Consider the following 23,929-nt stretch of genomic DNA (forward strand, 5'->3'; position numbering starts at 1 on the left):
AAATAAATAAATAAATAAATAAATAAATAAATAAATAAATAAATAAAAAGCTAAGGTCTACTCTATTCAGAGTAAAATCTTTTATAGCTCCCTAGATCCCAGGCCTGTCTCTGGAATGAGGCACACTGACATTGCTGTTCACCAAACTGCTCTTTTGCTAAAAAAAATGGAAGTAGCAATTCTGTTGTCAGACTCAATTCAGATGCTTTTTAAGGAAAAAAGATAATACATATATACTTGGGATTACACTAATGTGGTACAGCTGTTCTTGGGCATTAAAGATAAGAAGAATGCAGAAACTATAAAGGAGAGAGAAAGCCTGAAGGCTTAAACTTTATTAAACTATGATGATTTTCAGTTGCATGTAGTTGTGTTGGTTGTAAAGAATTGCGATAAACAATCTAATCTCCCCAGGAGGCAGGAATCTCCCAGTTAGGCCACTATATATATAATTTGCCAACCTAGAATAGTTCTTTTTTTTTTTCCTAGATTTTATTTATTTATTTGACAGAGAGAGAGAGACAGCCAGTGAGAGAGGGAACACAAGCAGGGGGAGTGGAAGAGGGAGAAGCAGGCTTCCCGGCGAGCAGGGAGCCCGATGAGGAGCTCGATCCCAGGACCCCGAGACCATGACCAGAGCCGAAGGCAGATGCTTAACGACTGAGCCACCCAGGCGCCTCTAGCTAGAATAGTTCTGACTAGGGGCACCTGGGTGGCACAGCGGTTAAGCGTTTGCCTTTGGCTCAGGGCGTGATCCGGGCGTTATGGGATCAAGCCCCACATCAGGCTCTTCCGCTATGAGCCTGATTCTTCCTCTCTGACTCTCCCTGCTTGTGTTCCCTCTTTCGCTGGCTGTCACTATCTCTGTCGAATANTTACTATTTCTGTCAAAAAAAAAAAAAAAATTTTAAAAAAAAAAAAAAAAAAAAAGAATAGTTCTGACTAGGCTGCTACACAATGTAGGCTAACAACAGACCAGAAGCTCTATTTCTCTGGACTTTCTCTACCTTCTTTTTTTTCTTTTTCTTTTTAAAGATTCTATTTATTTATTTGAGAGAGAGAGACAGTCAGCAAGAGAGGGAACACAAGCAGGGGCAGTGGGAGAGGAAGAAGCAGGCTCCTAGTGGAGGAGCCTGATGCAGGGCTCGATCCCAGAACACCAGGATCACTCCCTGAGCCGAAGGCAGACGCTCAACGACTGAGCCACCCAGGTGCCCCAGGACTTTCTCTACCTTCTAACTACTGCTGACTACTTGGATGCCAAAGCTCAGGGATGACCAAGTGGCTTGCTGGTATTCCATATCTTTGGATTACAACAGCCACCCATGATCACAACTTCAGCCCATCAGCCCTGTTCTTCATGTAGTGTGCCTAAAGTGATAATGAAGATACATGCAGAATCCAAACTGTGGTTTGTACATTTTCCCGCCTTCTGGAAAGATGTATAAATCTGAGCCATAAAATGCTCCCTGACACTTCTCCATACACAAATGAGGTTTTCCTGAAGTATACACAGAATTCAGTGACTATAAATTTCCTATCACTCAATTCTATATATAAAACAGATTTGCACACATTAAGTGAACCATAGTACTTACACATACAGATCCATAGGAAACTCCTTCATCATGTGTGTTACAATAAACTCTACCATCAGGTCTGAGGGGAAAAGGAGAACAATTAAATCAATCAGAATGAAACGCAATGCATTTCATGCCTTTGAGTTGGAAAGAACCTCAGTATACCCTGCACTCATGCTGAATGCAACCACTAACCACATCTTTATTCACGTGCACTGAAATTTATTTTATAAAAGGTACTTGTTTCAACACATTTCACCACCTGCCACTTGCAAAGTAACAAGAAAATTAGCTCGTTCTCCTACTTCCAGAAGGATACCTTGACCTACCAATAAATTCAGGTACACAAGAGATTTCATTGCACAGATAATTTGTACCATGGCACTAATGCAAAATGCCAGAGGGAAATCATATTCTGAGCACCGAGTGATGAAGCAGAGAAGAAATTATGGATCACATCCATGTAACACTCCATGTTAAGCTCTGAAGTTATGTCAGTCTATCTCATCTCATGATCACGCTCAGTTTGACAGATATTGACTGAATGGTCTGTGGGGCTTTGGGTCAATAGAGGCTTATTATACAGTCTTAATTACTGTTTCTAAAATCAAGTAGCTTTAGGAACCAGGGCTGAATATCCAAGTGAAATGGGATTAAGAGTTCAGATCATTCCCCTGAGGAAAATTCAGAATTCTGGGCAGACAAAATTACATTAAGATACAACCCCCTACTGTCAGCTCTGTCAGCCTCATCTCAGCTTAATTTACTCAGAGGAAGTTTTGCATGTCTGATCCGTGAACTTCAAGCCTCCTGGCCAGCTGACACATCAATTTGGACCAAGAACGAAACGAAGAATTTGAAATTTTGATCAGGAATAAGATATTTTACAAATTTAACTCAAGTATCAGGCTTAGACTTAGCCAATTGTCTCCCTGGAAAGATCCTTTTCTTTAAACAAGAGAACCCTTTAATTGAGCATTCTATTCATTGGAGTTGCTTTCCCAAACTGAACAATCAACATGGTTTCTTAGACCAGAGAAGAAACATAACTAGTACCTTCTCTGAGAGAGAAGCACAGCAACCAGGACCTATCCCTCCCCTCAATCATGAAAATCTGTCACTGGCTCAGAAAAATGCCAGTTCTAATGAGACTCACCCAGTACTGCACATACTAAGGGACGGCAGGGAAGGTTTTTGTCCGCTGCCTTCTTCCTGTGTCTCATAGGCTTCACACAAAGAAAAAATGAAATTAGCAGACACCTGAACTGACATCCAATGGCACATCAGGACGTTTTTCATGCAAATAAAATCACTACTACAGAGATGATACCTTTTCTTTCTTTTTCTAGTGATGGGGGTGGGGTGGGGCAGGGAGGACTTGTAAATACTTCTCAGTTATCAATGCAGGCCTGTGACAACAACACAATTCACAGCAAGACAACAGCCCCAAAGGGCACTGGAGCATACTACAATGGGAAAGCTGTTGTTTTTACTTTGATTTTATCTAACCAAGTGACATTACTAACAACAAAAGAGGTATATGGGTATTTTTCTTTGATAAAATAATAAAGAAAAAGAGAAGAAGGTAACTGTGTAGAGGCAGCAACAGCAGTTGCAAAAAACAAAAGTTTCAAATATAAACCTCAACGTGATATTTCTGAATATACCTCCAAGTTTGAAGTAATTCCCTGATACCTTCATATTCTATTTACCCCTGCCTCTCAGATAAATAAAACAGCATCTGGTCTTAACTAATCAAAGATCATACTACATTTTGAAAACAAAAGGCTTAGGCCCATTTCCTTGTTGAAATCTACATTACTGATACATTCTAATATTACTGCCATGCGGACATGGTTTTGGATCTTTCCATCCTCTCTTGAGTAAGAAAGAGCTCTATGACACGCAAAAAAAAATCCCAACAACAGGCATGGGCCTGTTGAACAGCAGTTAAGCAAAAGCCCTTTAGTACAACATTCCACCCACATTTGTTCTAAGTAGGATCAATCTCATCCTCCCCAGTCCTGCCAACATACCAAAAATTTCCTCTAAGAAAAAACAAGAAACAAAAGTCACACCTACCATTCTGTGTAAGTTTACTCGAAAATTCATATTGTCGTCATGCAAAAATGCATTTGCATACTGATCCTAAAAAAATAGAAATATGGAGAAAAAGTAAGGAATGAGAGCTATACTTAGGAAACTCAGTTTATAATCTATCAGACTTGCTACAAATCCTGGGACTTCAAGAACTACTTTCAAGGGACGCCTGGGTGGCTCAGTTGGTTAAGCGTGTGCCTTCTGTCAGGTCATGATCCTAGAGTCCCAGGATCAAGCCCCACATCCGGCTCCCTGCTCAGCAGGGACTCTGCTTCTCCCTCTGCCCCTCACCCTGCTGGTGCTTGCTGTCTCTCACTCTCTCTCTTTCTAAAAAAATCTTTAAAAAAAAAAGAAAGAAAGAAAAAAGAACTACTTTCAAGGACCCAGAGAGAACTAATGAGATGAGCCTAGAGTCTTAATGTCGAACCCTACTTAAGCCATGAGATTTTAATTGGGTATAATTTCCCAGTGTGTCTCTAACTGGTCAAAAATCTCTCAGCAAATCACAAACAATAAAAAATTAAGGCACAGGACTTGAGGCAAATGCTGAGAGGAATCTGTTTTCCTATTCTCTCTCCTTCCCATCTGCCCAAGGAGCCTGCTCTGTTCGTGACAGCTTGAAGGTTTTCATCAGGGCTGCAGGATACATGTGCAGACTCCACATGAGGATCCATGATTAAGAAGAAAGGTCTGCACTCCGCTGGGAATTGGCTTGGCACAGCAGGAGAAAACTGCTACACAGGCAGCGTGGCAGTAGGCAAGACCCCGTCTATCTCTGGCTTTGCTGAAGACTGATGGAAAATCAAAAACCTCTCACCCATGGATCGGTAATAAACATCTCTTGGCCCTTTCCCAACACCTTTTCTGAAGATCTAACATGCCTACAGACTCCCAATTACTGGGAACTGTTACAATTTGTGAAAAACAACTCCTTTAAAGATTTTCTTAGAAAGACTTTTGAAAAGCAATTACACCAGGCCCACTGCTAATAAGCAGCTCTTCTATAACCAGCTACCCATAACCTGGTGAAAAGCAGGTCATCTTTTCACAGAGAACATAAAAAGGGAAAGAATGAGCGAGATCTTTACTCCATGTAGACCACCTTTACTATTTTTCTTGAGAGAAAAAGATCAAAATAAGGGAGAGTAAAGGTGGAAGCTAAAGCGAACAGAGGCTTAAATCTTGTATTTAAAAGCTCTCGTCTTCCAGTTCAAAATTATAGCAGTTATCATAACACAATTCATTATTAATTCATCCAGTAAATACTAATTAAGGCTCTACTATGTGCTAGACACTGAGAATACACTGGTGAAGGAACAAAATACTTGCTATCAGAGCTTACATTCTAGTGGGAGAAGACAGACAATACAAAAAGGAAAGATTTTCTTTCCCAGGCTTTAGGATCCTAAAAGTCAGGAACAGGAGAAGGGCAGAAAAAAGATAGCACTCTGTAAGAGGTTAGCTAATATCAGAAGACTAGTGACACCTACCTCTGCAATACACGTAAGTATAATCAGACAGAGTTTGCCACTGTGAAGCCGGTGCTCATCTGTAAAGAAAAAATAAACAAATCCTTCTCTCCATATCATCCAAACCATATTTCTATAGAGAATAAAGATGTGTATCATCACAAAGATCATTTCTACTTTCCCCCTCCCTCAAAATTCCTGAATGAAAAATCAAGAGCAATTCTTGCTAGTCTACTAGGAAAAAGAATCCCCCAGAAGATTTTTTAGAAAAATGGAGAGCTAACCACCTTCCTGAGAATTTAATTATTATGGTTCCCACTGTCATGGCCCAAATCAGAGCCATGCCCTTTGCTTCCATATCAACCATTTGCTTCTGAATACTCAGGTCTACTCCCTTCCCCATCCTTTCCCATCTATCAGCTATAAGCACCACCATCTATAGCCATGTCCCACAAAACCTAGAAAGATTTTATAACTGTTCATAGCAAACTGGCAGTGGAAACAGAAACAAACTGAAAACCAGGGTCCAGCCCCTGCCTTTCCTTGTACTGTGCATACTACTTATAAATGGGAAAGCTGTGAACACTTCATCATTTCTTTTCTTCCCGCCAAAGTTATTCACTCCACAAATATTTACTTAATACCTACTACATGGCAGGCACTATGCTAGGCATTACAGATACAGCACTGAACTAAACAAAGGTCCCTGAACTACCAGAACTCGCATTCTAGTTATTAAAAAAGAAGAAGGTATGGGGGGCGCCTGGGTGGTGCAGTCATTAAGCGTCTGCCTTCGGCTCAGGGCGTGATCCCGGAGATCTGGGATCGAGCCCCACATCAGGCTTCTCCGCTAGGAGCCTGCTTCTTCCTCTCCCACTCCCCCTGCTTGTGTTCCCTCTCCCGCTGGCTGGCTGTCTCTCTCTGTCAAATAAATAAATAAAATCTTTAAAAAAAAAAAAAAGAAGAAGAAGGTAATCTCAGTAGCAGGGCTTTAAGCCCACACAAATGACCAAGAAAGAGCTACTCCATCACTGCCAATTACCAGAACCATCAAAGCTTATTTACTTCCCAGGATCTTTGCGGGTAAGAGGTGAAATGGAGGCAAGAAGAGGGTCATACCAGCATATCCAAAATGGACAAATGGTTATGATGCTTCAAATTAGCTTTGACAGGACCGAGACTGAAGTCCATTCTAAGAGAAGATCTATTAACAGATTACAGTGCTATAGAAAGGAGCTGACAGAACTCACCCTGACATTAACCTGCTACTTCCTCAAAGATAAAATCAACTAAGACCTGACAATTAGAAGTCATAACGGGGGTTGTAGGCCAGAAATACATTCACCTCTCCTCATAGACAGACACTGCATATAGAGTAATGATGATAATACTTCCTTGACATTCCTCAGGGCTTACATCAGCACTCCTAGGCAGCCAGCAAAGAAATGCCCTGCCTATGCAAAACTAGATTCATGAGACTCTTCTACCTATCTCTGGCCACAGAGTTTCTCTGGCACTATCCTCCCTTTCCCCAAAAGCTGATGAGCAGCTCCTGTAAAAAAGCCCACAGCTATCTCTCCACTTAAAAAAAAAAAAAAGTGTTTCTGAATACAAAAATAAGACATATTTCATTATAAACTTTTCTAAATTCAGAGAAGCACAAAAAAAGGACAATAAAAACCAAGTTTAATCATCCCATCCAGATGTCCTGTTAAGATTTTGGTGAATCAACTTTAAAATTTATGCATAGGTATACATATATTTTTTTAATATTTTTGCCTAATGTCTAATTTAAAGGTTGAGCAGATACTCCTCCAAGGTGACAATACCCGAGTCAGAAGAACCTCAGGAAAAAAAAGCTTTGAAAGCAGAGCTGAATCAAGGGAATGATAAATAAAATTCTGCAGACTAGAGAAGAGAGGAACGACAGGGTAGGGGACACACAGGTAGCTTCAACATCATCAATATTTCTTCAGTTGAGAGGTAGGTTCACATGTTCATTTTATTATTATACCTTATAATTTATTCTATTTATTATACTTACCAAAAACTTTATAACTTAATATTCATACATATTAGAAGCATCTTTTTATAGGTATCAAACAATAATATATAATTAAAAAGAAAGAGCTAATATCTGGGGTATTGCAACAGAGCAGAGCCAAGAAAAAGTTGCAACTATTGCTCCTAAAATCATAATGAAATCCTGTTAGTCAGGGCATGCAGAAGGTCAGGGGCTTAATCGCAAGAGAGCTGGGCCAACGTAGCTACCCAGGAGCCATTTTTTCCCCCTCCCCATTCCCTCAGTCTCACAGGAGCCACTTTTTTTTTTTTTTTTAAGATTTTATTTATTTATTTGACAGAGATAGAGACAGCCAGCGAGAGAGGGAACACAAGCAGGGGGAGTGGGAGAGGAAGAAGCAGGCTCACAGCAGAGGAGCCTGATGTGGGGCTCGAACCCATAACGCCAGGATCACGCCCTGAGCCAAAGGCAGATGCTTAACCGCTGTACCACCCAGGCGCCCCAGGAGCCACTTTTGAAATTAATTCTTCATAGTACCTAACCTTGCCCGTTGCCATATTTAGGCTGCCTGTTGGCAAAGACCTAACCGAGCCTGAGTTTAGAGACACAGCCTGAGACCGCCCATACTACAATTAATCTCCCCTCAATTTTGCCTTCCATTTTACGTATGACAAAGTGACCAGGACAAACAGCTTTATATTGATCATTAAAGCTAAAAGTAAGTTCCAAGGGCCTCAATTCACTGTGTTATATCAAGCAAAGTTACAAGTTCACTTGCAGGTTCACATCTATGCAGTCTCTCTCTTCTGTGGTTGCTGTGACATTTCTAGAGAAAGATAGAGGTTACCCCCCTCCATAAAGGAGAAGCAATGGCCTCAGGAAACACAGATACACAAGAGTCTTGCTATCCTCACCTGTCAGATCTCACTTGCCAAGTCTCAGAGGTTCACCATCCCTGTAGCTCCCAATGGACTAAATTATATACTGGACAGAACTGGCTGGGTTTCTTCCCAATCCCTTCTCACACCTAGCCCCTCCCCTACCATCAATTAAAAGATCACAGGAGGATCATAAACAGATGAAGAGCAGGAAACCAGAGATAATAAACTCAAACTTTTCCAACAGCCAGTCCTCTCCCACTTCCACTCTGCATCTCTGGATAGGTACTGACACTTCTATTTTAAGTGTTAAGGAACACTGTCCCTCTTAATCTCACCTCTTCCTACTGTACTTGGTACACAGTCCACGAATTCTCACCACAAGCTGATGCTTCCAGTTTTTGTCCTCAAAAGGGAATTCCCTGAAGTGTGCTAATCCCCCCACTTCCCACACAAAAGAGTTTGCATCTACTTACCAAAATCTGCTAAAACGACTTGCTAGTTTTGTAGAGACCAATTTTTTTTCCTGTTCTATTTTTGAAGTACTCCCCCTCCAGCTCCAGGTTTTCCAACACCACCTAATTGCCATCTGGCAGTGAGAAATCACTGTTTTCCAGTAATCAGGACCATCACCCTGTACAGGAGGCCCCAGTGGTTCATCCTGTCAAAGCTTCAAAGTATTAATGTTGCTCCTTGATTCAGCTAAGTAGCTGCCTGCCACACCCCCTGCTTCCTGAGCCCCCAAAGTAGCATGCCTTACCTTTGGTGTCCTGCATGACAATCGAGCTATACTTCAAGAAGGTTATCAGGAGATTACTGGTCTGTACATCTGCATCCAGTGGGAGTTCCACAGAACTTATAACTGGAATGGAACAGATGAAATGCACTTAGCCTACAACATATTCCATCTAACACTTCTACCTACATAGCCAATTTGCCAGCAGACAAGGAAATCACTAAACAAACTTTTTCCACAAAAGAAGGAGGACCAAGTGCTTATCATAAAACCCTTAGCTACTGTTCCTAGACTTCTAGAGCCCTTCCTACTATCAAGATTAAGGCCAATACCCTTCTCGTAATCTAGAAGGGCCAGTCTCCAGGAACAGTGCTTTTCTCCCAACATCCTAAGAAGGGTCTTTTGATTCCACGTCTAGCCTCAAGTAACCCAAAAGTGTTCAGGGCCCTTCTGAAGGCACTCGATTTGTACCTAAGGGAAAGATCTGTATTGAATATAAATGAGCCTTGCTTTGATGAGTCTCCTGCTTAAAATAAATGACAATTCATTCCTAATAAGGAGAAATCTTGCTCAGTTTTGAGAAAAAGCCTTTAGGCTGGAAATACCCAAGATGGAATGGAAAAAAGTTAAGGCAGAACTATATTCAAATTCTACTCTTTAATCCCTTTTTCCCCCTGAAAGGAAACCTGCAAAAGAATACCAGACTGAAAACAGGTGGACATTACTGATTGGAACAGCCTGGAAACTGAGTTTTATTTACCCACCTACTTGCTATTTCCAAGAGAAACTACCCCTTGTCCCGACTCTCTGAGCCACACTCCTAATGAACAATGAGGGACCAAACCAGGGCTGGGACCCACACAAAAGCCTTTTTTTTTTTTCCTCTACACCCAACACGGGGCTTGAGCTCAAGACCCTGAGATCAAGAGTCGCATGCTCTGGGGCGCCTGGGTGGCACAGCGGTTAAGCGTCTGCCTTCGGCTCAGGGCGTGATCCCGGAGTTATGGGATCGAGCCCCACATCAGGCTCCTCCGGTGAGAGCCTGCTTCTTCCTCTCCCACTCACCCTGCTTGTGTTCCCTCTCTCGCTGGCTGTCTCTATCTCTGTCGAATAAATAAATAAAATCTTTAAAAAAAAAAAAAAAGAGTCGCATGCTCTACCGACAGCCAGCCAGGAGCCCCCAGAACAGTCTTAACATAGATTTTTCAGGCTTCGAAGACTTTAAGTTAGATTTACACATCTTATTAACTGTTTTTACACTAAGACATAATATAAAAGCAAAGGAGACTTATGTTGGCTCAGACAAGCTAGAGAATCTATGGCTTTCTGCTGTTATTTTCACCTATAGAAGACTCAGTTGAGTTTGGGATATTATTCATAATATGTATTCATAACCATAATGGATCCCTCTGGAGTTATTACAATGTATGCTGAGAACATTTATTAACGATGGGAAACGTTTGCATATAATGGTTCCATAACACACAATAAGCACAACAAAAAGCCTTATGAGAAGAAATTAGCATGCCCAATCCTTGGCTGTTTTCCCACAGTTCAGTCCCCCAAAACTAATAAAAAACAAATATATTTTTATGTTGAAGTACTAAAGGTCTTAATTCATACTATGGGTTAATGGCCTGAGACTATCAATTCAAACTCCGGCCTGTTTTGAAGCTCAAGCCCATAATTCTTCCTTTGTCCGATACAAACAGGCATCTAACTGGTAAGTGGAACTTTTTTCCCACTTACACACAGCAGTAACTGGAAAACTGTCTTACATAATATGCAGAAATATAGAAGTATATGTATTTTTAGTTTACCAGAAAGTCCTCTCATGCCAAGGCTGAGTTGTCAAATGTCAAGTCTGAGCTGAGAACAAATGTTACATTTAAACTGCTGGCTTTTAAAAATAATGGCTCCAATGACATACCTTTAAATATAACTGGGCCACTGAACACCACTGCACATAATTAAAAACCAAAACCTAAAAACAAAGTTATAATGCTTAGGATCCCTACAGAAAGGAAATGAATCAGGAGAGAGGAAAAAGAACAAAACAGAAGGAATAGAATAAAATCCCTCACAAATTAAAATCTCCTTCCTAAAGAAGAGATATTCCTTGATCTTTGGCTTCATAATTCTTCCCAGCAGCCTTTCTCAAGGGAGACAGTCATTTGAAAGTGGGCTGACTCCATCTTCCCACTAGAAAAAATAAAAGCTCGCTGGTTGTAGGTAAGTAAGCACAAATCCTGCCATTGCATAATCAAGTGTGTGGGCGGAAGTGTTCACAATGAACAGTTTGAAAGGCAGTTCTCTGAAGCATCCAAACCCCAACATCACATGGGACTCGGATATATAAATATATATATATATGGCTTTTGATATCCATGGTAACCAAGCAGGCTTCATCCTTAAAGAGAAAGAACAGAATTTCTATTGGATTTTTCAGTGACCTGAAAAAGCAGAGACAAGTAGGCAGTCCTTACTACTTGCTCCTTCTCATTAAGATATTTTGGAATTTGGCTTTCAATTCTAAACAGATCCAATTTGCTACCATAGACCTGAACATCAACGGCACCTCCCAGACACGCTTCTGTACCAACACCGCCTTCAATACCATCAAGCGCTACCGCCACAGGTGCTCTATGAAAATTTCAAGGAGAAAAAGCAGACCAAAGAAGGTCATTTCACAGACCGTAGAGAGGCACAGAGAAAGGACTAAAGTTAGATTTCCTCTATTCTTTACCCAAAATTCAGTCAATATTTTAGGCAAAACATCAAGTATTAACGAGGATTATTTTTAGGTTAATATACTCTATCAAATACACTTAGATGACAAACTTCATTGGGGAAAATTCATAATTTCTTTCCTGTTACCTTTTTCTTAAGTCCCAGCCATAAAATTCATAAAGTAGAAATTCTGTGTGGGTGGGTGGGCGTATTGTAGGGGGAGAAGTCTTAAATACCCACCAAATTCTCAATTATAACACACTCAGAGCTTATTGTTTTCCCACTAGAAGTGCTAGCAGATACATACCAGTGAGTAAAATCCCAGGTTCACTTTCACATCCGTGTACTCAACAAATATTTATTAAGCAGTGACCATGCCAAATACCACCTGGACGGACAGTAGTGAACAAAAAGGACATGGTCCTCGCCCTGATCCATGTCCTGGTTCTTAGCCTCAACTCTCACTACCACGAGGTGAACCACTTATTTCTCTGGCCTCAATTTCCTCATTTGGCCAATGGTAACATGAGATAATATTACTATCTTATATTTATTTCAGACCGATATTCATAGAATATCTCATCAGGGCCTCACAAGCACCCTGAGAGTTTGGCCGGATTGGCATTACTGACCTCAGAAGTCCCTCTCAGATCCAGCACCCTATGATTCTACAACCATTCCCTGAGGACAAGTTAGAGTTATGTAGCTTCTTACACAAAGAAAAACACTTGACTTCCTTTTCCAAAGCTTCCTTTGGGGCTTTAGAAGTCCTGAAGGACAGCACCTCAGAACAATTTCTTAGCTGAAAGAATTAACAACTGTGTTCTTTGTTCAACACAGCTATGCTTACCCTGAAAGATTCAAGATCATATTAATCAAGAAAACAAGAGGTGATGGGCTTACCATCAGAGGAGGGCGGCGTGGTCCCAAGTGGTGTGGCTGGGGTTGTAGGAGCAGGACTGACAGGGGTTGTCACCAAGCCCATTTCTGGATGACTCTGAAAGAGAACAAAAGCAGGCAAGAAAAGACATAACCCAGTTCCGAGTATTCTCTCCATAATATCGTTTCTGGTATTCCTGGCCTCATAATTAGATGGAACGCTCACTGAGGAGGGACTGCTTCTACACTGAGTTCCCTTGAGAACTTGATTCCTGTTGATGCTTACTAAACTCTAATAAGAAACTCTGTGGGCTAGTTTTCTTTAAGCAACTAAGTTTCCATTACATAAGTTTTTCTGCCGAACCACGCACATAAAAAAACTGGGGTAAACAAATACATGAGATTATTCCACCAAAAAAACGGCATCTGCAGTCCTATCTGAACCTGGGCAAGGACTACTCTCATGAGATCAACCTAAAACACATCTATAGACTGTTCTGATGCCCACATAGTTGACTAGTAAGTACAGGCGAGGCAAGTGGATAAGAAGTGCTATGAAAAAGGACTATGCATACAGTAGCCTCCCTGTTCCACAACCAACAAGACATGCAGGGTGGAAGCAGAGACATGGGGGAGACATCCACTGGGACCAAAACATACGACTGCTCTGTTCCTGACCCTCCTTAGCCATCTCTGTCACATCAGCTCTTAAGAATTAAACTGAGTGGGGATGCCCGGGTGGCTCAGTCGGTTAAGTGTCTGCCTTCGGCTGAGGTCATGATCCCAGGCTCCTGGGATTGAGCTCCACATCAGGCTCCTTGCTCAGTGGGGAGCCTGCTTCTCCCTCTCCCTCTGCCACTCCCCCTGCTTGTGCTCCTGATCTCTCTCTCTCTCTCTGACAAATAAAATCTTAAAAAAAAAAAAAAAAAAAAAAAAGAACTTAGCAGAGTGGTAGCTACTCCCTTCTCTTCCCCAATAGCTTTTCCAGCCTTTTACCTCCCTCCCTCTCCTTTAAAATCAGCTACAGAATCCAGAGAGCAGACAAACATAATGAGAATAGTGGATAAAACCTCTCATGTTCTCAGTCTTTTTTTTTTTTTTTAAGATTTTATTTATTTATTTGACAGAGAGAGAGGCAGGGAGAGAAGGAACACAAGCAGCGGGAGTGGGAGAGGGAGAAGCAGGCTTCCCACCGAGCAGGGAGCCCGATTCGGGGCTTGATGAGGGGCTCGATCCCAGAACGCTGGGATCATGACCTGAGCAGAAAGCAGACGCTTAACGACTAAGCCACCCGCACCCCATGTTCTCAGTCTTGATAAATAAGTATCCTCCTAGGCAGACCCTAAACCAGCACACTACTTTTTAAGCATGACCTCGTTTTTTTGTTGTTGTTGTTGTTAAAACTCAGTGATTCCATAAACATCTGCCCTTTGAGAAAAAAGCATAAGCAAATGTTCTTTTAAAAGAAACCTACATACATATTTTAAACGCTCTTTTAGATAAAAACACTTCATCAATTTTTAAAGATGGCTTTCATGGACAGCACTTGCATTCTCAGCCTGTGCTAGTCCCCTTCTCTACCAACTACTGAGGATATCCTAAGCTGGGCAAGTGACCCAGCACTCAGTATTCTAGGACTTCCTGCTTTCAATGTTTGTAGACCATTTTTGTTGCTGTTGTTAACAGCCAGCCTTATACTAGACAAGATATTTTTTACTTTTCTTCTCTGAAAATTAGTAAAATAATAAGACAAGTGACTTGGCCTATTTTATCTTTAGTTGTAATTCCACAGTGGTTTAGAAAGCAGAAAGCCTAGGGGCGCCTGGGTGGCACAGCAGTTAAGCGTCTGCCTTCGGCTCAGGGCGTGATCCTGGTGTTATGGGATCGAGCCCCACATCAGGCTCCTCCACTAGAAGCCTGCTTCTTCCTCTCCCACTCCCCCTGCTTGGGTTCCCTCTCTCGCTGGCTGTCTCTATTTCTGTCGAATAAGTAAAATCTTTAAAAAAAAAAAAAAAAAAAAGCAGAAAGCCTGACATAAAAATCCATATGGGCAGATAATACCAAGGGATTGCCAGTGTGCAAAATCAAGTAATCTCCACTCAAAATGAAGTAATCTTCACTCATCTGGGTTAAGAGAATCAGGAAACTGGTCAAAAGAATTAGTAAACTGCTCAAAGCCATTACTTTGCATGTTATCAGACCTACTCGAGCACCAGATGGAAACACATGTATTGGAGGACAGCCTGATGCAAAGACAACTGATGCACCACTATTACTACCACTTACCAGTACAAAGAGAGGCTTAAATAGGCACAGCCGGACAGGCTTTTCAATGGAATGAATCTGTATGAAATTCAGGGAGAAGGACTGGAGTTTTTAATATAACCAACCTGAGCTAACACTGTGATGAAGTTACGATTTAAATGAACAGCTTCATAAAGTGCCAGAAGGATGGCCTCATTGGTTCTAAAGAAAAAAGAGAACAAATTGGAGAGGCTCTTGAGTGGAAGAGTTAAAACAGTATGACCATCAAGATACAATTTCACCCCAGCTCCTCATTATCAATCCCTTTGTGTTTCTAATGTTCCCTTTATTCCATCATTCAGTTTATATAAAGGGTATATAGGCAAAGAGTCAGGGCCTTAACTTTAATTCCTTAGGGCTAGTTCTTATCTACTTCATTCCCTATTTTCCCTCTCACTTTTCCACCCCGATCCAGTTAACTCCTTAACTGGCTCAGACACCCAGCCCTCTTTCATTTCATTCCAGAGACAGCTGGGAACCATTTATCAGCTTCGTAGGGCTCAACAGACATGACCAAAGTAGTGGTTTCTAAGAGTCCATTCTTGTTTAAAACCCAAGAAACATTTGACACATCACCATAAAAGTTTGAATCTGTAAAAGATTAGCAAGAGGTAACGTTTCACACTCATATCCAGCCAGAGAGCCCACACTGAAGTTCAAGTCACTGCACGAGAATGTCAGGCACTTACTGTACTGAGATTTTCTCATGGGCATCTGCTATGAACATGCTGCCCACCTGTGGAAGAAGAGAGGCACTGCAGACTTACAGCAGGTAAATGTCAGAGGAGCTCTGTGTTTACAAAGAAGCCTTTGATCAGTGAAAAAATAAGTGGCGTGCAGACTGAGGGAACGTGGAACTCTGGCCCACCAGGCATACAGACCAAAACCAACCCCCTTTTAAGATCCTCAAAGAATCACAAGTAATAAAATGAAATAAAGAGAACTTCACTAAATTTTCTTTAAAGGGCCTTAAAAAAGAACAATCAGGGGACACCTGGGTGGGTCAGTCAGTTAAGCGTCTGCCTTGGGCTCAGGTCATGATCCCAATGTCCTCGGATTGAGTCCTGTGTCAGGCTCCTTGCTCAGCGGGGAGCCTGCTTCTCCCTCTCCCTCTGCCTGCCACACCCCATGCTTGCGCTCTCTCTCTGACAAATAAATAAAATCTTTTAAAAAAAGAACAAGGAGGGGGCGCCTGGGTGGCTCAGTCATTGAGCGTCTGCCTTCGGCTCAGGGCGTGATCCCAGCCTTCTGTGACCGAGCCCCACGTCGGGCTCCTCCGCTGGGAGCCTGCTTCTTCCTCTCCCACTACCCCTGCTTGTGTTCCCTCTCTCTCGCTGGCTGTCTCTCTCTGTCAAATAAATAAATAAAATCTTAAAAAAAAGAAAAAAAAAAAGAACAAGGAGGACTTTTGCCCAGCTCCCCTTTTCAATGTGTAAGTTTAGTAACCACTGACAGCAAATAAATGTTAACCTAGACCTTCTCATCATTCGGCATCTTTCCTGAAAGTTGCTTTACTTGAAGTCAGAAACTAACTCATGAAGAGTACCGCAGAAAGCACACTGATTTCACATCCAACATAGAGCCATCTTCAGAGGCATATTTGAGTTTCAGACCAGAAATGTCTATATGAGACCCACTGTCCATCTTTCAAGATCACAAAATCTTTAGTTTGTGTCATAAGCAGGGGAGTCAAATTAGTAAACAGAGAAGGTTGTCTCCAATATGTGTGATTATCAGAGGCACTGAGAAAGATGGCCATCCCTCTAAAAATACCTTTCCATCTGCCTACTGATGTTCCCAAACTATGCAGCTGGAACTTCCTTTGTTTAGTACAAAACTTTTTCTTCCTGGCTAAAAGGCAAGGATCCCTAGAGCAGTTTTATCTAATTCATTTAACCAAATAGCACTCATATTGCTCTGACCTCTGAGAGACTTTACTCATACATGCTTCAGAGTTAAAGAGCTTAGCAAATCCTTTTCTCAGAGTAAGCTCTGAGAAAGAAGGGAAGACACAGGTATTGGGGAGAACAATTGCCTTTTTCGGGGGTAGAAGGATAGCTGCTTTTGCAATGAACTAAAAAACTGTCTTGCCCTACAGCTGACTACTTGAACACTAATGTCCAAGAAAAAAACACTTTCTGAAGCTGTCTAGATTCTAAGACCTACTAGATTTAACTCTTAAAAATTAGTCCCAGGTTACCTGGCCCAAAATGCATACAGGGTCAAGGTTGAGAAACCTTGTTCAGAAGTCTTGCCAAATGGACCAATAACTTTCCTAAACTATGGGCCTCTCAGTCCATTAAAACTTTAGAGGAGTAGCATCAAATCCTTTGCATCAATCTCTTGACTCCAGGATCAGCTATGAGGAATCAAATAGCCAGAGGAGACAGCCAAGGAGCACTCAGGGGCTGTGCTCAGATCTAAACTCTCCTATTCAATATTCTGCAGGATCAGTCCTCAAACAGTCAGCTCTTCAGGAGGCAAAAGTCTGACTTAATATGTATGCTTTATTAACCTTTAAAAAACTTAATTAATTTGAAAAAATCAGTCCCAGAGCAATCACAGCTCTCCTTTCCCTATCTCACTTGGGTTTGGAAATCAATAAAAGAGATACATCTCTCAAAAAGATCTGCTCTGAGACACTCTCCCCTCATCATGCCGTCATGTTGAACATTTGACCTTCTGTCCAAATTTGTCTACCTCTACAGACCTCTTACGTTCCTAGCAGGACAGAAAAAAACAAGTCGGACTTACCATATTTGTTAAAGCAGAGAAAAAACCACTCTGGTGTTCCTCTTCCTTGTCTTTATACTGCCTGAACAAAAATAACTAAATTCAACTTTAGTATTACTTATCAAGTATGTCTTTGTCCTTGGCATTCTAGGTAATCAGGGCAGGGCACTCACAGAATTCACTGACTCCAGAAAACAAAAGCATTATGACAATCTAGCCACATCAGTTTCCCCTGCAAGCTAAGAGGCATGCATCTGCTCTCCAGGCAGAATGTATCAAAATGCCTGGCTACTTTGGGAGAGACTCAGAAAGCAAGCTGCAAACGTGTGAAACTGCTCTAACATATGGCTGATCCACTTATTTCCCAAACAGACTATTACTTGAAAAGTGTAACAGTGAAATTACTTTCAGGCTGTAACAGTGAAACTCTTGTTTGTTTTTGAAGGAAGAGGAGGGAAATCTGTGAGTTAAACTATTTGTGGAGATGGGGCAGATTTGAAATTCCACATCCAATAGTGTGTGAGCAAAGTCTGAAGAGGAGCAAGCAAGACACTGCTTGGCCCTTGCCAGGATTAGGAACACTTCTGGTTTCCATTCACTGAATACCAGATATCTTCCTCATCCAAAGCAAGAGGGAAAGCGAGCATCAATGAAGAGAGCGCCCAGAAAAGACAAGGACTCTGGGAAGTTGCAGTTGATTCCTGATGAAAAAAAAGGATCCATCAAACTAGAGCTAATTCAGTATGTTTTCTCTTCTTATTTATAAGTGTACAAAATGTGGTGCTTCTTAACTTTTTTTACATAGAAAATTATATTTGTAGGATACATGGGGCTAAACAAAAGAGCCTGCTTGTGGCTGGGAAACTAGTTAAAATGCCCTGCAATAAAATACTAAACGTTGCAAAAGAATGTGCCTAATTGCTTAAAGAAAAGATAGGCACTAACCTGATGGTGGCTACTTTTCCCCTGGTATTAGACACAACCCCTGCTACGACCATCACGCTGAGCTAGAGCGAATACGTCTGCCGGAAGCTAAACCTAAGAATACTCTTCTAGGATAGGTAAGGGAAGTTCACCCAAGCACTGGAGCAAATCTGTTTTCTACTCAATCAATTCAAATGAAAAGGAGACCCTTCCCTTCCAGAACAGTGGACTTACCTGTTGTACTCAGATAAAGCCTGAGCAATCACAAGCCCCATTCCCTAGAAAGAAAAAAAGATAGCACAGATGAAATAAGGGGCTGGTGGTGATGCCAGGCCAGGGAAAACAGTAATTACAGCCCCACAGTCCAGATTTTCCTGATCTAACTATCTTAATGTCACTTAATAGAGTGGGGGGTGGGGGGTGAAATGGACCAGCCCAGATCACTGACAATTTCACTGGAATCATTTTTATCTCAAAAGAGAAGACTACATTAGAATCTTCAAACAAAAAGCTCTCATATGTCTCTAAAACAGTCACAATAAAAGGGACAATGAGTCTCACACTAAATGAAGGTGCATAGAGACAAACCACTCTTTCAGGCCACAGGAAAACAGGATGGTAACAGGAAGAAGCATCCAATAAATGTGAAAGTGACTTATCAACTTTTCCTTTAGAACCTGCTAAACATGATACAAAGATCAATTCAGGCCACGAGGATGAATCATGTATGCTTTTTTTGGGTGCTTGGATGGCTCAGTCAGTTAAGCATCTGCCTTCGGCTCACATCATGATCCCAGGATTCTAGAATCGAGTCCCACATCTGGCTCCCTGCTTTGTGGGGAGTCTGCTTCTCCCTCTCTCTCTCCCTCTCCCTGCTGCTCCCCCTGCTCGTGCTCTCTTTCTCTGTCAAATAAATAAATAAAATCTTAAAAAAAAAAGTATGCATTTTTTTTTCATAAGGGAAATTAGAAGAATGAAGAGGGCAAGATGCCAGACACCTGGTCATCTTCTTTCTCCCTTACTCAGAGATCAAATATTATTTCCCAAACTTTCAAGGACATATGTAGCAGGTATACAGATCATCTCCCATGTTCTAGCTTCACCAAGTCAGGCTGTAAATGCCATCTGGCTAGTTCTACAAGAAGGGATCCCCCATCGGTTAGTCATCCAAGCCTTGCTTTGTTGTTTTTGCTTTTTTTTTTAATTTCAGCTTTACAGAGGTATAACTAACATATAAAATTGTAAGATATTTAGAGTGTACATCATGCTGGGGGTGCCTGGGTGGCGCAGTCGTTAAGCGTCTGCCTTCGGCTCAGGGCGTGATCCCGGGGTTCTGGGATCGAGTCCCACGTCAGGCTCCTCCACTGGGAGCCTGCTTCTTCCTCTCCCACTCCCCCTGCTGTGTTCCCTCTCTCGCTGGCTGTCTCTCTGTCAAATAAATAAATAAAATCTTTAAAAATAAATAAATAAAGTGTACATCATGCTGATTTGATATATCATCCAAGCCTTCTTATTCTTGGGAATGTAACTTATCGACTCTGTAGGATTATCAACCTCAGCACACTATAACATGAAATATAACCAATCATTTCATCATGATCAGCCAACAAATGTCCCCTCAAATATTACTCAGCTATCAGAAAGAATGAGTTCTCAGGGCGCCTGGGTGGCACAGCGGTTAAGCGTCTGCCTTCGGCTCAGGGCATGATCCCGGCGTTACGGGATCGAGCCCCACATCAGGCTCTTCTGCTATGAGCCTGCTTCTTCCTCTCCCACTCCCCCTGCTTGTGTTTCCTCTCTCGCTGGCTGTCTCTATCTCTGTTGAATAAATAAAAAATAAAATCTTTAAAAAAAAAAAAGAAAGAAAGAACGAGTTCTCAACATTTGCTGCAACATGGATGGCACTGGAGAAGATGATGCTAAGTGAAATAAGTCAAGCAGAGAAAGACAATTATCATGTGATTTCTCTCATCTATGGAACATAAGAACTAGGAAGATCGGTAGGGGAAGAAAGGGATAAAGAAAGGGGGGGGCAATCAGAAGGGGGAATGAAGCATGAGAGACTATGGACTATGAGAAACAAACTGGGGGCCTCAGAGGGGAAGGGGGTGGGGGAATGGGATAGACTGGTGATGGGGTAGTAAGGAGGGCACGTATTGCATGGTGCACTGGGTGTTATACGCAACTAATGAATCATCGAACTTTACATCGGAAAACGGGGATGCACTGTATGGTGACTAACATAATATAATAAAAAAACATTTAAAAAAAAATGTCCCCTCAAACCTTCCTTCCATGACAAGAAGATAAAATACAATAAGACAGTCACACTGATGCTCTAAAATGAAATACCAATTCCCTCTTTATAGCCAGATGAAATTAACACAATAGCTCTCTGTTCTAAATATCCACTGAAAGTAAGGCCACCAAAAGCAAGTCATTAAAACAATACACAAGGATCCATATACTCACATTGAGCGTAGCCTCATCATCCACAATAGACAGCTTCACAATATAAGGATTCACAGACTGTTAAACAAGAGACTTAAGGTGAGTGTGAGTTAAGAACCCATTAGCTATTTAACAAAGTGTTAACAAAAATGCGTCTATAAGGCCTCTCTCTGTGTTGATGCTCCTAATACCCAGATCCAACCCATCCTGCCAGCTAACTCCCCCATTTCCAGTAAACCTCTCAGTGTGCACAGGCAATCACCAAACACACACACACACACACACATGCAAACCCAGTTCTGTTCTACTTACATTTTCCTCTAGGCTGGATCAGCCCAGGCCTGTGTCTCCTACTTCTCCCATCTTTCCATCTTATTTATTTCTAAGAAGCGAACACTCCACAAAACTCACTTTGTCCTATCCTGCCAATAATCTGAGCCCATAGGGACAGCAGTCTTGGGAGGAACATAAAAGCTTCTTTGCCATAAGGCACAAATTTATAAGTTGCTAACTTACAGTCCCCTCCCAAAGGCTCCCTAACCATCCACAAACTATATGCAAGGGCTGATTCACCCACCCGTAAAACAAAGCCACCTTGGGGGTGGAAAGTGGCAGCTGCTTAACAGCCAGAGAGGCCATTTATGAATCCAATACCCAAATAACACTGCAGGGGAACTGAAAAAAAGGATGTAATTACCCAAACTACAATCTGGCCAGAACAATGGGATTTAATGATTGTCCCATCACTTATAGAATTGGAAGATTTCTTGAGTTTTTCCAGGCCCAATCTCAGCTGGGCAGCATATGGAAATGGACATATATTTAAACTCATTAAGCAGTTGGGCCATCTCCTACCAGTGGGATGAGAACCAATGACCTACTCACCTTGAAAACATCTCACATATGGGATGTGAGGAAAGACCTCATCTAGATCAGGCACCAATTCTAACCCAAGGGAAGCAAGGAACAATATTGGTAGTTTTTACAGCAACCAAGAAAACTCATTGCTAAGAGACTTGGAAACCCCCTGCATGGACCTTATTTAACCAAGTTTCTGAGGGTATCTTTTGAATGTCAACTGGGAATAGAGAAAGAGACAGCTTTGCTTTCTTAACAGCCCAAATGTTTAAAGGTTTTCTACAACACAACGCAAGGAGGTAAAACCCACTTTGTTTGTCACTTGATCTGACAGAGGAAGGCTGTCCACACTGCTTCCTTTAACCAGCAGTCAAATCCTGCTGATGCTACAGATGTCAGACAAGACCCAATCCAAGTGCATCCTCAGAAAAGAAAATCAGCAGTTAGGCTGACCTAGAGATGCCATGATGAAAAGAACAATACTAGAAGGAGCAGGCCACTGTTTCTTGGCGTAATTTTTTAAAGTTCTTATCACTCATCTTCCCAAAAATCCACTGTTTTAGGTAGTAATAATTGCTATGTGTTAGCAGATGAGGAAAAGGTAAGGTGGCTAAAAGCAAGGGTTTGAGTTCTAGCTCCTCTACTTACTAATTGTGACAAGATAGGCACACTTATTAACCTAAGCTCAACTTCCTCATCTGTAAAATGGGGATATTTTCTTTGTCGAGGTTGCTATGAGACTTAAATGAAGTAAGACATACAAAATCCTTAGCATAGTATCTGGCAGACAGTAAGGACTCAATGATTGGTACCTATATATTTTCTCCTTTAACATTTTTATTACATTTGAAGAAAGCTCTTGAAGGAAGGAAGGAAGGAAGGAAGGAAGGAAGGAAGGAAGGAAGGAAAGAATAAAAGAAAAAAGGAAAGGAAAGGAAAGGAAAGGAAAGGAAAGGAAAGGAAAGGAAAGGAAAGGAAAGGAAAAGAAAGGAAAGGAGAGAAAGAGACCAATTTGCAACTGGACAATAAACAATTTTATAATTTCTGGGCAGCAACATGTTCGGGACAGCAGCTGGAGACTAAGTCACTTCATCACAGGAGACTGGGCCCACTTAGAAGGCCAGGATCTTAATGCTGTAAAAATTTCTATTCTATGAGACACTGAGTTTTCTTTAACACTATACCCCTGTTGTGCTGGTCAGTCACATTTTTAAACTAAAGGCAATCTCCTTTTCACCCACAAAACAGAATTGCAAACTCAATAAGCCTACACAGGATCACTCTAATAGAGCTCTGCCTTTATCTGACCTAAACCATACTTATTCTTTTTCATTGCCCCCCCTTTTTTTGCCTCTTCTATCTCTTTAGAGAAAATAATGAAAATGTAATGCATTATTTGAGATGAAGAAGAACTATTTACATTTACCACGTAACATCTTTTCCATCACTTCCATTCCTTAAGTCCAACAACCTTACCTGCCTTCCCTTTGATTAGGCGGGCACCCAGCCTCTCTGGCGCCCTCTGCACATTACTAGAAAGATTACAACTTTCCTCATCTGTCATGGAATGGATTGGGGTGAGAGCTAGAATGCTGTTCTGCCCAGCACACACCCTCTCATACTGGTTTGCATAAAATTTCCACCAGCTTTTGGTTTTGCTATGTTCATCTGGAATTCCTCATGTTCCTGTCAAAACCCTTCCTGCTCCATGGTCACTAGGCTTCCTTAATGGTTTCTGGTGAGTGACTTATATCAAAAGCTGCAAAGCCCAGATAAATTATGCCCGCCAGCTTGCCCTTGCCTACTATATTAATTCTTCTGAGACTTCTGACAGACTAGAGATGCATACCTCGCTCCAGAAATATGATTTTCTCTAGTTCCTTGGCCATGTCCAATTTTTCAGGCTGACATTTCAGAGAGCCCTACTGGGCTGAGCCAGGGTTCAGTTCACATTTAGAGAAACCAAGCCATTGCCTCAGAGTGGCTTGCAACCAGCAGAATGTTCTGAAAATATTCATTACTGATGATGGTGCTTTCCTAGCACATATAAGTCAACTTTCATTAACTATCTTTGGCATTTTTCCTCAGCTATTTTTCTTGCTGCTGTAATAAGGCCTCAGACGCTATTATACACGACAAAGATCAAAATGGCTACCATGCCAACCCCACCAGATCACCAGTAAAACAGGCATTGGTGATAAATTACATATTTATTAGTAGCTCTACACACCATTTGTCAGTTCCTCCAAGACAATGAAAGCAAT

The 23,929-nt window shown here is 41.5% G+C and overlaps 1 protein-coding gene across 7 annotated transcripts in view; it reads right to left on the reverse strand.

The window, feature by feature from the left end:
• ARMH3 (armadillo like helical domain containing 3) overlaps positions 1–23,929 on the reverse strand; it is a 187,836-nt gene that overhangs the window by 127,178 nt on the left and 36,729 nt on the right. For all 7 annotated transcript variants that reach the window (XR_004626248.1, XM_002913875.4, XM_034663168.1 and 4 more), the window contains exons 9-19: positions 20,829–20,885; positions 18,591–18,634; positions 17,454–17,514; positions 15,389–15,435; positions 14,786–14,861; positions 12,420–12,513; positions 8,811–8,912; positions 5,171–5,229; positions 3,663–3,728; positions 2,737–2,806; positions 1,599–1,659 (exon numbers count right to left, since the gene is read on the reverse strand). Coding sequence is in view for 6 of the 7 variants with exons in the window: in XM_002913875.4 (XP_002913921.1) it covers positions 1,599–1,659; positions 2,737–2,806; positions 3,663–3,728; positions 5,171–5,229; positions 8,811–8,912; positions 12,420–12,513; positions 14,786–14,861; positions 15,389–15,435; positions 17,454–17,514; positions 18,591–18,634; positions 20,829–20,885 (737 nt within the window). In the remaining variant the exon portion in view is untranslated. The remainder of the gene's footprint in view (positions 1–1,598; positions 1,660–2,736; positions 2,807–3,662; positions 3,729–5,170; positions 5,230–8,810; positions 8,913–12,419; positions 12,514–14,785; positions 14,862–15,388; positions 15,436–17,453; positions 17,515–18,590; positions 18,635–20,828; positions 20,886–23,929) is intronic.

The sequence above is a fragment of the Ailuropoda melanoleuca genome, chromosome 6, assembly GCF_002007445.2.
Source record: "Ailuropoda melanoleuca isolate Jingjing chromosome 6, ASM200744v2, whole genome shotgun sequence".
In the NCBI taxonomy this organism is placed as follows: Eukaryota; Metazoa; Chordata; class Mammalia; order Carnivora; family Ursidae; genus Ailuropoda; species Ailuropoda melanoleuca.